This window comes from Embiotoca jacksoni, unplaced genomic scaffold (genome assembly GCF_022577435.1).
Source record: "Embiotoca jacksoni isolate LCO1_2020_lvr unplaced genomic scaffold, fEmbJac1.0.p SCAF_11, whole genome shotgun sequence".
In the NCBI taxonomy this organism is placed as follows: Eukaryota; Metazoa; Chordata; class Actinopteri; family Embiotocidae; genus Embiotoca; species Embiotoca jacksoni.
Genome location: NW_027185241.1, coordinates 6,534,386 through 6,550,577, shown reverse-complemented (window position 1 = coordinate 6,550,577; position 16,192 = coordinate 6,534,386). Strand labels below are relative to the sequence as shown.

Sequence of the window (16,192 nt, the reverse complement as noted above, 5' to 3'; positions counted from 1 at the left end):
TGTAGCCGATAATGGAGCCGGCCTTCTTAACCAGTTTGTTAAGTCTGTTGGTGTCACCGGCTCCAATGCTGCTCCCCCAGCAGACCCCAGCGAAGTACAATGCACTGGCCACAACAGACTGGTAGAACATCTCCAACATCTCCAAGTTAATTTTCTCTGAGATTACTTCATAAATGTGTGAATCAGAAGGTTGATTTAAAAGGAATGAAAGGAAATTGGACTTTTCCTCTTAACACTACTAATAATTCCAAGGCGCTGAAGCTGAAAAGGATTCAAGATGAATTGGATGTGATGATAAGGCGAGCAAGGGGTGTGGTTTGGCCCGGATGGGGGTGGGTGAAAGGATGGATGGAAGAAGGAGGAGGAGGAGGGTGGAGGGTTTTACTGGACGCTCGCGAGATGACAGATGCTGAGGCTGTTACCGTCGAGATTCACATTCACACGGGCAGAGATGTGAGAGAACCGACGAGATGGAGACCTTCATCCATCTTTACCTGAATCCGATCGTGAGTCGAGTCCATTTTTTATGGTTTATATTATTATGCGTAACTATATTGTTGTTTGTTTTCAGGCGAAGCTGCGTGAGACAGTCGGGTAAGAAAAACCTCCTGTTTCTACACTGCGTAGAATAATTAAAAAAAAAACCGTGCAGTTCCGCTTTTAACATTTATAGCCAATTCAAATATTATTATTGTCTGTTTTAGTCAAAATAAATCGGAATAATATTTGTAATATTTGAGTTGTAACGAGCGTATGGGCCTGTATATCGGAGCGATGCGGTTCGAGGTACCCCCCCCCCCCCCTCCTCCCCTCCTCCACCCATCCACCCGTCTCCATCAGATCTGTGGGACCAATACATGCACAGGACGGGTTAAATTACACATGACGAGACGCTGTTTCTTATTGTATGTCCAGGCTTTTGTTGGCTTCAGTGGCCACCCTGTCCAAGGCCCAGTGTAAGCAGGCTCCGGAGTGATTCAGATTCCTCAGTGATGTGAAGGACACTGTGCAGGAATACATGAGCAAATAGCCTTCGGTAGATGGGCTTTAACAAGGCAGAGTCGGTGTTGTTGTGTGCTGCTCGCTGATTATTTCATGCTCCAGTTAAATGTTCAGTCACTGCTGCAGGTAGCCTACGGTTATTTTTTTCTTTCTTTTTAAATGTCCTGTCTTTTGATCTACATCTACAGCCTCTTAAGGATGGACTGGCACAGATGGTGGCAGCTTGTAAACTCATGAATATCAGTGCTCAGTGGAGCCCAGCATCACAGATGAAGATGATAAGTGACAGTTATTAGGCTATACATTAGCTGACAATTATTATCATCAGGGATTTCACGTGTGTGGGTGGGTGTTTGAATTTGACACCAAATTTTTTTTTGTGAAACAAGAAGGACCCTGCATTTAACTGAACTATAAATAATGAGTTATCGTTGTGTCTCAGTGATTTAAAAAACATTTTAAATGCTGTTACTGAAATTTTGTGAAGCTACTTCCTTCTGCACAACAGTATTATCATCGTTTATGTCAATAAAGTGCTACAACTAGTTATTTATTGATCTGCTCATTATATTTGTGATAATATCAGGAATCAATGCATCTGTCCAATGTCAGATTAAAAAAAGTTTAAAATGACCATCACAATTTCTCAAGGTGACTCGTTTTGTTCGACCAACTGTACAAAATCCAAATTTATTCATTTCACTATTTCACATACAGAAACAAACAAATAATATTCACATTTGAGAAGCTGAAACCTGTGAATGTTTGCTACTTAAATGAGTAATATATAATTTAAACAGTTGCTAATTAATTTTCCTTTGATTTGTTAATTGATCAGTAGTTCCAGCTATTATTTTATTGGTAATGCTTGATAATGTGCTCTAACAGTGTGAGACATTGCGTGTCTTCCTCCAGGACTTTGTGATGATAATTAAACAGAAAGCCCCAAAAGCAGTTGAGTTTTAATAAATAGTCTAGATGATGGGCTAACATGAAAATATGTGTAGGGTAAGAAAACGCTCTTTAATGAGGAGAGTTTGCTTTTAGTCATTATTCACTGTGTGTCTTCTTTGATGTTACAGGATCTTGGGAGTCAAGCCAAGATGTGACTGTCACGGTGCGTCATAGTTTGGATCTGTCCAGCCTTTACAACACTTGTTTCTATAGCAACAGAGATATCAGCGTATCCTAAAAAGTCCTATTGCCACAATGCAGCCCTCTCAGCCCCCAAAGCCACGGCGTTTTGATGTCAGCAGACGGACCAATACCTTAGCTGGACCAAAGTCTCATGGCCCTGGTTTTCAGAGGGAGGATAAAAACATGAACACAATCACCACGTCCTCCCCACGGCGGGCCACTAAAGCCCCCACTGCTCCTTCCAAGACCAGGGTGGGTGTGCAGCCTCGAGCTCCAGTAAGCCAGTCCAGGCTGACCTTACAGAAACAGGGTTCTACCATCTCCAAATCAGCAAAACCCAAACCTAAGGGTGCTCGTGCATCGACAGCAACACAAATTGCACCTGCAGCCGCTCCGCCTGCCCCACTTCCCTCTGTTCTCCCTCTTGACCCCAATTGCAACGAGCCGAGCCTCCCGTGTCTGTGCTGCGATGGACGTTCCCCGCAGGACAACAACAGCATGTTCAACCACAACCACAACAACAACAATACCATCTCTATCCGACAGCAGCTGCAGCTACCTCCTCCAGCCCCAGTGCCCCAGAGGCAGGATGGGAAAGGGGCCAAAGAGCAGCCTCCGTCACAACCACAGGCCCAGCTGGAGGCCTCCGCCCGCCCTGCTGCCAGTCTGGAAAATGAAGAGAAGGAGGTAGATAAAAGCTCTGATCTAGACAACAAGAAAAACGTAAAGGTAGAGGAAGACGATGACGATGAAGAGAGCAGCGGGGATATTGATATTGATGATGATGAAGAGGAGGCTGACAATGATGATGACGACGAAGATGACGACACCCTGGTCCCCTCTTGCTGTGACTGTCCCCCCTCCCTCCTGGAGTTCTCGCTCTCCTCCTCTACCTCCTCATCCTCCACTTCCATCAGCTCCTGCTCTGATCTGGAGTGTGATTCTGCAGATCAATCTGCCTCCATTTGCTCTTCCCACGACCAAGACAGTCTGTCCGTCACTCTGTCACCCAAAGACCACCCTCTTCCTCAAGTCCCTGAATGCCAGCCTCCTGCGCGTTCCCCTCCATCACTTCCTCTTAGCCACAATCCCTTCTCCTTAACGTCACCTTCCCCGATGGCCCCGTGCTCCCCAGATGAGGGCTACCCCTCTGCGCTTGACTCACCTTCTCCTGACTACTTAGGAGTCAAAGGGGAATCGGAGGTCACCAAACTGGGCTTGCTGGACTTTCTAGAGTCAGTAGGGGAATTTGGGAAAATGGAGCGCTTCAGCCAGGTGATCCAAGTGGCTCGTTGGGATCTGGAAGGGGAACAACACTGGGATGTTCTGCGGGATCGGTTAGATCACCTGGATCGTTTGGAAAAGGTGAACAGGGAAGTAAAACTGGCATACGTTGCCAGGCTTCACGAGAAGGGATACGATCTGGGAGATCTGGAGGAGCAGGACCTCTCGGATGTCATGGATGAAATGGGTAACATCGACATTCCCTGGAAGTTGTATAAAACCCACACAATGGGAGACTCTCAAGAGTTTTCCGATGCTGGGGTCGACCTCACTGCTCCATCAGACTGTGATGATCCACTCGTTCCAGATTCCCTCACACCTTCCCCCGTCGAGCCACCACCTAGACCCCCAAAACCTCCAGCGCGTCATGCCAGTGTGAGCTCGGACCTCCACACCTACATAAATATCAGCAGAGAGACCACTTCCATGGCGGTCGCCACCTCTCCTACACTGTCTACTTTCTCTCCCAACTCCTCATCCCCCACATTCACCACCTTCAGGTGTGAGAAAGCCCTGCCTCCATCGCCACCATCTATTCCTCCTCTCCCTGCCTCCAAGCCAGTCCCATACCTCACCCTCTACACCACTGCTTCTCCACCTCCTGCTATCCCCACCCCGACCCCTCCCATCCCTCCCCCTCGAAGGCGACACCTGGCCCGAAAGGAAGCACAGCGCCTCGCTGCTCTTCAAGCCGAACAGGAAAAGACCCCCCTGTCCCTCCCACCACCCACCACACGGCCCCCACCTCTGCCTCCTCCACCTGTTATCTCAGTCTCCACCTGCTCTCCCCCTGCCATCCCACCTCCACCTGCACTTCCTCCTCCCCCTTCCTTCCATGCACTGGACGTGGAGATTCGGAAGCTGCTGATGCTCGCTGGATTGACCCAGGCCGAGCTCCTAAAACTCAGCCCAGAGCTCGGGGTCTGCGTTGGGGGGTTAGAGGACGAGGGGGATCATCTCATTACATCTCGCTCTGTGGAGTCCAAAGAGTTCCGACTACAAGACAGGGAGGAGGAGAATGGACCTGACACAGGGTTGATGGTCAGAGATGGATGGAGCAGCACAGGAAAGTTGGATGGAGATCGAAAAGCAGATGTAGCTGAAGAAGGCAAAAACCGAGAGGAGAGCAAAGACACTCAAAGAACCACTTCATTTACTGAGATGGCGAGAAGAAGGAAGAGGAACACTGGTCTGACATCTGACCATTACTACAGCACCAGTTATAGCAATACTCATGAAACTAAAGAAAAGAATATGAGCTTTGAGACTTTCCACTATCCCACTGAGTTACCAGATTCACCTCCCCCTCCTCCTCCTCCTCGCCCCCTACCCCCAATTCCTCCTTCTGTACCATCCCTTAAAGTCAGCACTCTGCTGGCCAATTCTGAACAGCCTGAGCGGTTTGACTGGCTCATAGCATTCACGCCTGAATGTGACGCCCCACCACAACTTCCGCCCCTAGAAAAGAGAAAATCTCACATGGAAACCCCAAAGAAGCTCAGCTCGTCAGGTTCATCTCCAGGGTCAGCCCCAAAGGTCACAACCTTCAAAGAGCTGCGTTTCCGCAACAAGAGCGCTTCCCCTCCAATGAAGGTGATCTTCGACCCTGACCCCGACCCGACGGTCATCACTCCCGATGCAGATATACTCTACAACTTAAAGTGGAGAAGAGAGAAGTTGGGCGGCAATGGCAGCCAGTGGGAGTACACCTCTCAGGCTCAGGCGTTCTTTATGCAGCCGCCACCAGCCCTCACCTCAATGGCCGCCCTGAAGGAGATGCTTCAGAGAGCTGACGAGGAAGGCAGGCAACCAGAGCTGTGCCCATCGCAGAAGATTGGCTGCTCGGTCAGCGACAGCAGCCTGTGGACCATGGGCAGAGAGTGGGAGGGTGAAGACATTAAGGGGGAAGAAAAGGAGGAAGAAGAAAAGAAAGAGGTGGAGGTGAGAGGGCGAGCTGATGGAGGAAGGACTTTTGATTCAAGAACTACAGGTGAGTATGATTTTAGTGATGATACTAAAAATAAACGAGGAAAATAAACTTGACGACAGAAGGTGTGTGTGTGTGTGTGAACATCAAAGAAAAAAGAAAAACAATAAAATAAGTAATTGTAAATTGGGCGACACAACAAATCTGGGATGAGCAGATGATGAAGAGGAAAAGATGGGGAAAAGACAAACTAATAGTCTGCTTGCTAACTTCTCCAGTGATGCAAAAATAATATCCTCGGACAGCACAAAAGAAAGAAATCAAAAATGTAGACTCATTTATGGAAATGATACATGGAGCAAGAACAAAGAGATGGAGGGCATGAGTCACAAAGAGGGGTGATGCGCGGAGAAATGATGACGAGGGATATACAGTGGGTGATTTCAGATGGGGAAGGTAAGCAAAGCAGTGGAAGCTGGAGAAGAAACATGAGCAAGAGCAAGAGAGGGAGGGATAAAGACAGTGATGGGGTTGAAGGTAATATGAGGAGAAAGGCGAGGTTGGAAACTTTCCAGCTAGTATTTCCTGTACTGGTTACCAGAGTGTGATGTCATCACAGCCTTATTCAATTATTCATCCACTCTTCAGACTGAAGGGAGATAATGGAGAGCCCACTGAGGTCCCTACCTTTCTCTTTCTCCCTTTAAATTTTATGTTTTCTTATTTCTTTCTGTCTGTGTGGCCTAAAATCTTTTCCGCTTCCCTTCTCTCTGCCTCTTTGCTGGTTTTAAATCCCATCAGCTCGGGATGTTTATATGCTCTTCACTTGGTCTCTATCCTGACTCCTCCCCACCGCCCCTGCTCCCGAGAATGGCACAGATAGCTCAGATCAAGTTACTTATCTCATGTAGTGCTGCAGCAGGCTACATAGAAACTAAGACTGTCAGTGTGAATGCAGCAGAGTAAGTGTTTAATTTAACGCCAAAAGACTGCTGGCTTATATGACTACTTTATCATAGTTGTATGATTCTCTGTGTTTTCTGATTACAATTTAAACATGTAGCAAATGTTCCCCCCAAACTCACTGCAACAAGAGGTGTGGGCAGCAAACCAGGAATAGGTGTGTACACCTTTAAGGGCCCTTGGGGTGGATCTTAGTACATGGACCAATTGCTGAAAGCCAGTGTCAGAAAAATAGGAAGTATCATGTGTCGGTTTACAGTTCAAAGACAGCTCAAGCCTAACTCAGGTATGGCACCCTTTCTAGCTCCTTTTGTAGCCCGCAGCCCAACAGTGTGCAGGTGATTGAGTGTAAAGAAAATGGTGGTGCCACTCTGTAAATGTCCACAGAGGCAGATGTGGTGATTGAGCAGGAACAAACAGAACTCTGATGACTGACTCAGCATTACACTGTTGGCTGTGCTGGTGGAGAGGGAAGGGGAAGGGGGAGGGTTGGAGAGGGGGAGGGGTGGAGAGGGGGAGGGCGGGATGGTGAAGAAGCTAGAGAAGAGTAGAAAGCAGGCAGAGAACAGAGAGAGAGAAGGTGATCCAGAGGTGATGATGGCATGCACTGCAGTTAATTACAAAATATTGAGTTTGGCACTCATTGTGGTTTAATATTCTAAACTCTTGATACAGGAATGAAACAGAAAGTGATATCATATGCTGTAAAGAAAACTCAGGTACTTAACTTATGTTGGAACATGATGAATCTTTGTGATTGGCTGTTAATTATGATGAATAAGTGACTGACAGGTTGAGTATTGCTCCTGTGCAGCTGCGAGACTGCTCAGCAATTATTCTTTTATAGGCACGGTATCATTTCCTGTTATGTCAAACCCCTCCTAAATGAAAGACTGGTTATTGCTCTTCATAAATCAGCTCCATTGACTTTCATGCTCTGTCAGTGTGTGACTGTCAATCAACTGTTTGACTTGTTTAAATACTGCATTACTGCATGGTGTTACATGATGACGATTTCTGCTGAAATACACTCAGGAATGTACATTTTTCTCTCAACAGACACTAACATTTTCTGCATCTCTCTCTCCTTCCCATTTCTCTGCCACATTGTCTTATTTTCATCTTCCTTGTTTTTTTCACCCATCCATCCCATTCGGTTGTTTCCATCGTTTCTCCACGGCTCCGCTTTGCTCCCTCATGTCACCTTGCTTATGCGTCCGCCCTTGCATCCTCCCTTCAATTTTTTTTGGCCTATTCTCCCCTTGAACTAAGCAGTTTCCTCACCCCCACTCTCCCTCGCCCAGTCTTCCCAACCCTACTTCCTCCACACTGCCCTCCCTTCCTTTCGACCAGGCTACTGTAACTCCCAGCCCCTTGCCAATCCCAGGCCCCGGCGCCATGTAGGCCGAGAGTCCACAGACAAACACTGCAACACACAGTGGGCCCCTGCTGCCAGCTCAGCGTGTATCCACAGAAATGACTCCAGCTCTGAGTTTATAAATGAATCCCCGGCTGGTTTCGATGTAGACTCTCCTCATGACTATGGGGATATTTTTAAGAAAAACACAACCTCAGCATACCAATGTAGCAACGATTTCAAAAGCAATGAGAGGGACTTTGCATTTGACTCAATCTGTAATTTTGACTCCCTTTATGGCAGTGATTCAGAGCAGCAGAACGACACCCACACTAAGTCTGACACACCTGTCAGTGGCACTGCTGAGGCACCAGGTTGCACCACACCGTATAAGAATATTGACGTTATGATGACGTATTCAAGCAGCATCAGTGCTATGGATTCGCTGTATTCGGAAAAGCGCACACATTCACATGCAGACCGCAACAGGGCCAGGACTTCCAAAGAGCTTCCTCCTCTCCCCACCTATTATCTGTACCACCCCAAGAACTGCCCTCTTCACAGGGGTGCCCCTCCTCGCCTCTCCCCGATAGGAGCCCTCTCCCCTCCGCAGCGCCCTGGAGCGCCACCTCCAGGCGCATCCGGCTCCTGTCTCAGCTCGCCGCTTTTCCCCCGCTCGCATACCTTGCCTGCCCTCACTGCTCCCCTGTACTATCCAAACCTGTACCCTCCTATACCGCCAAGGGCGCCCCCCTTACCCCCAAAACTCTACCAGGCTCCTCTGCAGTCACGCGTGGCGAGTAAGATTTCTCTCTCTCCCTACATCTTACACTCTCTCTTCGTCTGACATCTGGCTTGCATGCATGTATGTATGTCTGCCTCTCTGACGGTCTGACTCCGTCTTTACGGTGGCCCTTTCACCTGTGTCACTTCTCAACCCTGTAACTTTTTCATTTACAGATTTGAAAGAATTAGGATACTGCAGCTGTTTTATGGATCAGAGGGTCCTCTGATACGTCTTATCCCTTGTCCTTTCAAATCTGCAAAAGACCTTCCGAAGAGTAACAGCTGTTCCTGTCACGGGCTGTCTAGAGTCACTCTTCATCACTCTCTGTCTTCCTCTGTCTTTGTGTCAGTCTCGTCTGGTCCGTTTCCACGTTGTTTTTTGTTTTTGCATGGTGTGTTGAAATGAAAACATGCATTCATGCGAAGCACAGCCCAAGTAGCTGCTTGATGATGTTGTGATGTTTAAAAAAAAAAAAAAAAAAACTATAATATTTTATTGTGTGTGTGTGTGTTTGAGAAATTAGGCTTTCTCAAATTATTTAAAGTCCACAGCACTCTGTTCATTATACACGTTTGCTCATTTCTAACCAGTTTATATAAGCGCATTTATATAAACATCAGACTGTACACAACACCTGCCCTTTGCACATGTGTGTAGTTTTATCCGACCTGATTCTTGTGGTAGCTTCTACACGTGCTTGTTCCCAGCGCTGCAGTTCCTTCTATGTGTACTTATGCTTATACTAAGTATGTGTGCGCATTTGTGTGTTGAGGTTAATGCATGGGATCCTGTTCATCCCTGAAGCAGACAAATAAGTCGTCTTCACAGATCCAGATGTGGAAAGCTCACCACAGTAGACCGAGACATGCAGGGTGTGCTCACACACTGTTTGTAGTCAGTAGTACCATCTGCCTCCATCTGCTTTTATCTGCTTCTCCATTGCTTAATTGCTCTGACTAACAACACTAACGTTTTAGTTGTAGTATTTCTGTTAGTGGTGATTCATTTTGGCTTCTATAGAATTTTTGTAATACTTGAACAGTAAGTAATTGCTCTTTTACTGTTGCTGTCAGCTGTTCGCAGTGTCTCATTCGCTGGCTCTGTACAGAAGACAGAAACACCCTGGATGGGCGAGCATGTGAAGCATCCATTGAGAGGTCTCGGCCTGTCCTCCCTGTGCCTGCAGGAAAAGAAAGGTGTGCATTTGTTTGTCTGTGCATGTTCCTCCGTCCAGCTGTGCTACATTGAACCAGCTGTAGCTATTTACTGTTTAACTGTGGCCCATTGTTCCTCTTTGCAGCCCTGGTCAGTGCAGTCAGTGTGGCAGTGGAAGGCATCTTGGCCCAGTTCAGCTCTTCTCGGACTGTTGTTCAGAAGGTCAGTCATTTCTGAATTGATGTCAGTAATTGAATTTGAATTTGAATTCATTGAGTGAATAACTTCCTTTGTTTTTGTGTTATGATATTAAGAAGGTTTTTGTTTTGTTTTATGTCACACTTTATGATATAATATATTTATGACAAAATTTCATGGTATACTGAATTTATTCTTTATCTTTGAAAATTACCCCCCACCCCCCCCTTTTTTTTTTTTTTTACTTTTTTGTGTCTCCTTAGTCTTTCTTAATTAACAAGGTACTAGAATATGACCCAGTCTCTTAGCCATTAGAATTTCTTTGTAAACTAACAGCACCCTCCCCTCCCAAATCATCTCTCATCACATCTTGCCAACCCTCATCACCCAATGTTTCTCTCAACCCCGCATTTGTGTCCCATTTTACTCTTCGCCCTCCCTCTTGAGTCATCCTTTCGGATCTTTTCCCCTATCTCTCCAAATCACTGCACATCTTCTTCCTCTTCCATTTCCCCCGATCCCTCATCTCTCCTCTCCTCTCCTCTCCTCTCCTCTCCTCTCCTCTCCTCTCCTCTCCTCTCCTCTCCTCTCCTCTCCTCTCCTCTCCTCAGGCCTTATCAGGAGACAGCACTGTAAATCCATCTCTGGGCCGTCTGGTGCTGCAGTGCCTCTGCCCCGCCCTGCACAGCTTGCTGACCGATGGCTTAAAACCCCACCAGAGTGACCTGATTGCAGGCAGGAGGCCAAACTCTGCCTGGGGTCTGGTGCAGGCCTCGACCAGGCCAGGTAGGTTGGAGATTAAGAATTAGATTTTACCCTGTTGGTTTTGTTGCCTGGTTGATAATGATAAACCCTGCACTTCATCTGGCTGTAACTTTCCCTCACTTCAGTCTATATTTGGTGATTGTATTGTCCAAAATGCTGAATAAAGTGAACTACAGGAAGCACATGTCGATTTGCCTCCGAGTGCCAAGCTTTGCAGCAATTTTTCACTCACCTCTGTAAGCGTCATTAATCTATCTCTCTCTCTCTCTCTGTCTCTCCCTCCCTCTCCCTCTCCCCCCCCCCTCTCTCTCTCTCTTTGTGTGTATTTTATCCTCTTCATCCCAAACAACTGTTCAAGGTCCTAAAACTCAAGCCTTGTTCAACCTACAAGTTCGAGTTGGTGAGCTGCCGCAGCTCCGACAGAGCAAACACAGGTTCAACGCATTCCTCCTTGGCCTGCTGAAGTAAGCACTGGTTCTTATTAATCCCTAGTTTCCACTTGTAGAATAGAAAAAGAGTTTAATAACACTGTTTAATTATTGCACTTGTGCTTCATCATAATTTCTTCACACATATCCTCTTTGAATCTGCATATTCCTCTTATTCTCTGTTTTTGTCTTTAGCACTAAGCTGCTTGATTCCTGGCTGTCTCACCTTCAGTCTTGTAGTGGTATGTTTTCTTTACCTCCAGCTTGTGTCACAGTTATGAGCATGCATTTAAGTACTCTAACAATGATCTCTGTCTCTTTCAGATGTGCTGGAGACATATTACCGTCCCACCTCCTTTATGCGTCTGTCGCTGACTGCTTGCCAGCCTCTGTTTGAAGAGCTGCTCCTCGTGCTGCAGCCTCTCAGCCTGCTTACATTGAACCTCGACCTGCTCTTCCAGCACCACCATTTAGAGCCAGACAGTCACAGGCCAGAGATCCCGAGCCCGCCCTTTTCAAAAGGGTCCCACTCCAAAAGCAGGTATATTGACCTCTCAGAAGTAGACTTTGGAAGCCCAGAACATCAGGCAGCTAAAGCAGCAAAATCATCACCGTTGGATAATCCAGACAATGGAGGATCAGGGGCATCAACAAATACCAATGCTGCACCCATAAAGGCTTCAGTCACTCTCAGTCAGACAAGTCCTCAGCTGTTGTGGGTGCAGGAAAAGGAAATTGGAGATTTACCTCCTCCTGATGTCGAGGAAGACGGCTTTGCTCAGCAGGCCGGACAGGTAGCCATAAATGCTCAACTGTGCAGTGTTTGTGATCATTTGGGTTTGTGTGATTCTGCAGAGCTGACTTTTTTCGGATTACAGGTGATCCAGCAGGGGTGGGGGGCTGTGATGCGCTGGGGAGGCCGGCTGAGCCAGAACCTGACCGAGCTGAGCTTGTCTGCAGTGAAAAAGGAGGAGATGAAGGCAGATCTGCCAGACCTCCAGGCCCAGGCAGGAAGTGACTACGCTCCGGTCAACGGTGGCCCTCAGGTTCCCTGGGGTCTGGGCCGGCTCTTTGGAGCCTCTAAAAGCCCCAGCAGCCCAACAGGTCACATACCACCAACCAGGTCAGCCAATGACTGTGGAGTACTTATTATGCAGTCTATATGATTATCTGTTGTGATACACAGTAAACTGAAGAGGCTGGCTTCAGTCATTAGCCTTTATTCAGGCAGAATAAATTCACCAGCTACTACAGTCAAAATAGTTTAAAAAGAATGAACTGTTTCCCTTGAAACCATCATATCTTGTAAATAAACTGCCTGAATTGTAATTATCTAGGAGCAAGATCTGTTTTTGATTTTGTCTGTCCCTCCCCAGGCGTCCCTCTCAGTGGTTGGCTCCTGGTGTCACTGCACTGACCCGCATGGTGAGCAGCAGCTCCACCCCGATACTCAGAAGGGCCCCTGAGCCCCAGGGAGAAATTGAGGTAGAGTCCGAGAAAGACGTCAACGCACTGGAGATGAAGGAGAAACCCCGACCCCTCAGGTACAACAGACACAATGTGAGGGCAATGGTGACACAGAGGGTGGGTTTTTTATTTCACTCGGCTTAGACTAAAAAAAAAAAAAAAAAAAAGGGAAGGGAGTGTATTGTTCTCTCACACTTAACATCAAAACCACTGACTCTTTGAAAGGATGTTATATTTTGCCTTTTTTACAAGTTTTGAAAATAACTTAACACAAAAATAACACAATTAAACAATTCATTTAAAACTTAAGTCAAACCTAAAATCTGAGATAATAGTAGAACAAATTTGACAAAACCTGATGGTGGCACTATAATATATGATCAAGACTTTAACACAGCAAGTGCAAATGATTTAGATTCAAATAATTAGTTAAATCCGTCGGTCCTTCCAACAAAAATTTACAACAATACATTTTGACAAACTTTGAAACATGTCTTATTTTGTCCTTTAAGATCTAGTATTTAAAAAGATTGATTGGCCTGATAGGAAGGAAATATTCTAGTATAAAAATATCAAATTTTGAAAGACTATACTTAAAAAATAGTTTGTGTGGCCTGTAGAAGTTTTAGGCTGGATGGTTAGAAATATAAAGCCTTGAATAAGGGCAAATCATGGCATGTCTTCTCCTTTAATATAATGACTCCTTTCCCTCTCCAAGAGCCCCAGTGGGTGTCACGGACCCCTGAATAGCTCCGGTTGTCCTTTTTGTCTTTGAAAAACTATAACTGGTGACTCACCAGTCTGACTTTGAGTGATCCTGATAGTGACTCAACCAATCCTACATCATATGCCAGTGTGATTGTTTGTGACGGTTGATCCCTGTAGCTGAGAGGGTTTCTTCTGTCTCAGGTCGGTACGAACGCTGTGTGACCACACTGGAACCGGTTCAGAGCTCAGCTTCTGCAAAGGGGAGGAACTTGTGGTGTTAGGAGGTCAAGATCAAGACTGGATTCGCTGTCGTCAGGGAGACAAAGAGGGGCTGGTACCTATTGGCTACACCTCCCTCATCATGTGACTTTGGCACCATAACTGCTGCACTAAATCAATACAAAAATAAATAAATAAAATATAAATATATATATTTTAGGTGAGTATTGAGAGGTTCTGATGTGGCTGCACTACTCTAAAAGGGATATTTCACACAGGGTTGGTTACAGTTTGAGTTGAGTGCATAACACCATCTGTTCTGCTTTACGTGCATCAGGAGCAGTCTGCAGCTCTCTCCCGTCATGAACATATGGGAGTTTTTCCCATCACAATCCATCCAGTTTGGTAGCATTCAACTAATGGATTTTAGCAGCAGGAAACCAGCAGATGGTGTGAAATAATGACTTGACTCAAATTTAGACCATTTTACACCAGAAGACCTTTGATCTTTGAGCGAAGTATCCCTTTAAATGTCTTTCTCTCTATTCCTGCCTTCCATTTCGGCCGCTGATCTGAAAGCGATCACAGGAGAAATTCTGTCCAATCAACCTCCAGCAGCCTCGAGTGCTTTCAGATGAGCGGCTGTCTGTTGTGAGGAGGCAACGTTCGACAGCCTGGCTGTAGCCACGTTAAGGTCTCTGTTCGTCAGCTGTAGAGAGTCGTGGCTTGCAGGTTGCCGAGTGGAGAAAGCATAGCAGAGTACTGGGCCGTAGCTCCTGTTGCATACTGCGTAGTAATGTAGTGAATTGTAGCTGTGTAGATCTGTGTTCTCTTGACCTTTCACTCTTATTGACTTCTCATCTTTCTCGCCTGGTTCATGTGTGTTTCTGCTACTATATTTGACTGTATAAATATACATAAAAAAATTTATATATAGATATATAAATTGAGATTGATATTACCAAGATAGATAGATAGATGAACAAGAGAAAGCAGATAGTGAAACACAAGCAGCAGCTTAAGACTGTGGCCGCACTGAGGGAGTGATTGATTAAAAAATGGATGGATGATTCATCTTAACATCTGCAACTTTCCACATACATTAAGTGGTTGTCAGAAATGCAAAATGAAAATGAATATGTGTTTATTTTAAGTATGAAATCCAGTATCTTCCCTCTTGTGTGCTTTATGTATTGCCATCGTCTTGCCATCATGTTCATAACATTATTAGATTTAGCTCACACCTTTAAACGCTGTATGCATTGTAATGTGCCATGAATGCTTTGAATGATTGCCAGAAAACATCTATATACAGTATCCCACGCAGTTATAGACGATAATATCAGACAACAGCCACCTGTAGCTAATCTCTCTACTTGTCCAAAAACTGCACGGAGACTCCTCAGTGGGTTGGAGTAAAAAAAAAAAAAATCTAAAAAAAAAAACAACAAAAAAAACTATGCTCAGCTCTTGTTCAACACTATCTGAACTTAAAATGAACGCAGAAAGACTCTCAGACGTAACATGACTCATAAATGCTACAGTAAAGTCTGTAGGTTTGGTGGCTGGTCTTCACCACATACCTCAGCTTTTGTATTTATCTTACCTTTCTGCCATTTTTGCTGATCATAATCATTGATATTAATGATAGTGGTTGTGGTGGAAATGCTAATGTTGGTTCTGATGTTGCTCATATGAAATATGTTGCTTTGTGTCATATATTTATCAGTTAATCTCTAGATTCTGTATTAATTACTATGCATATGGTTAAATGTGCAACTGTTTTGTTCGTTATAAAGTCGAGATTTTAATTTTGTGTTATCAAATAAAATAAAAAAATAACAATAAAAGAGCCTGATTTCAACGGGCCAGGAAAAGCTGACACGAAAGGACCTCTATTTAATTCAGCAGGAACGTTTCATTGCTATTGATTAATCAGGGAAAGTTCAGTTCTTTAACGTTTCTTCATGTAATTGTGTCAGTGCCATGTAGCAAGAGATTACTGGCACTACAACAGTCCAGTAGCATTAAATTAATCCAATGCTCATAGCTTGTAAGTAATGACCACTACAAAATGCCATCAAATGGATCTAATCTAGGTGTTTACAAAAGATAATGTATCGATACAGATAAAGTATCAGTAGACACATTAAATTGCTTTGTGTTTATTTTTTTCAGAAGTGAGATTATAAATGCTTTTGTTAATTTATTGGATGTACTATTTATTGATCTTGAGGTTTCTGAAAGGAAGAGCTCTCTATCTGACCCATACAGTCTCTCTTTATCTGGGTTCTCTATCTGTGAGAGTATGCACATGGCAGCGTGTGTGGCGGTGAAAGCAGAGACGAGCGTGAGCACTTGGTGTCTGCTCATGCTGCACTTTCACTTTGTGTGTGTGTGTGTGTGTGTGCGTGCGTGTGTGTAAGTGTAACAATGAGTCGGTACCTTCCTCTCCTCCTCCTCCTCTTTCTCTCTCTGGTGTCATATAGCCTGTAGACATCCCTTGGTCCTACTGTTGCATATAGTTGAGTGCCCCTCTAGTGTCAGTCACTGTCCACCTCCTGCATGTGCTTGTTTGTAAATACACCAAATAAAATGATCTGTATAAACCAAACCTACGCAGCTGTTCCGAGTCATGTGTTTGCATTGTATATCATTTAGAAATCCGTATTAATCAAAAGTTCTGATGTTAATCAGTCCAAAGATGTCATTTGACAAAGATTATATTCCCTTTATATACTGCTGTCTGAAATGTGACAGGAAGCTAACCGCGTGTGTCAGATTGCAGAGGAAGC

At 45.2% G+C, this 16,192-nt stretch overlaps 1 protein-coding gene across 2 annotated transcripts; it reads left to right on the top strand.

The window, feature by feature from the left end:
* Positions 1-414: 414 nt before the first annotated feature.
* Positions 415-16,011, top strand: rusc1 (RUN and SH3 domain containing 1). Of its 2 annotated transcripts, XM_069142731.1 has the most exons (12): positions 415-506; positions 2,085-5,413; positions 7,589-8,470; positions 9,531-9,653; positions 9,758-9,834; positions 10,422-10,596; positions 10,934-11,039; positions 11,199-11,245; positions 11,328-11,797; positions 11,882-12,126; positions 12,380-12,547; positions 13,380-16,011. In XM_069142731.1, exons 2-12 carry the CDS (start codon positions 2,212-2,214, stop codon positions 13,543-13,545), a joined length of 5,661 nt encoding a protein of 1,886 aa, XP_068998832.1. In that variant the 5' UTR covers positions 415-506; positions 2,085-2,211; the 3' UTR covers positions 13,546-16,011. The 2 variants fall into 2 exon arrangements, with proteins under 2 accessions (XP_068998832.1, XP_068998833.1); XM_069142732.1 differs by lacking the exon at positions 7,589-8,470.
* Positions 16,012-16,192: the final 181 nt, after the last annotated feature.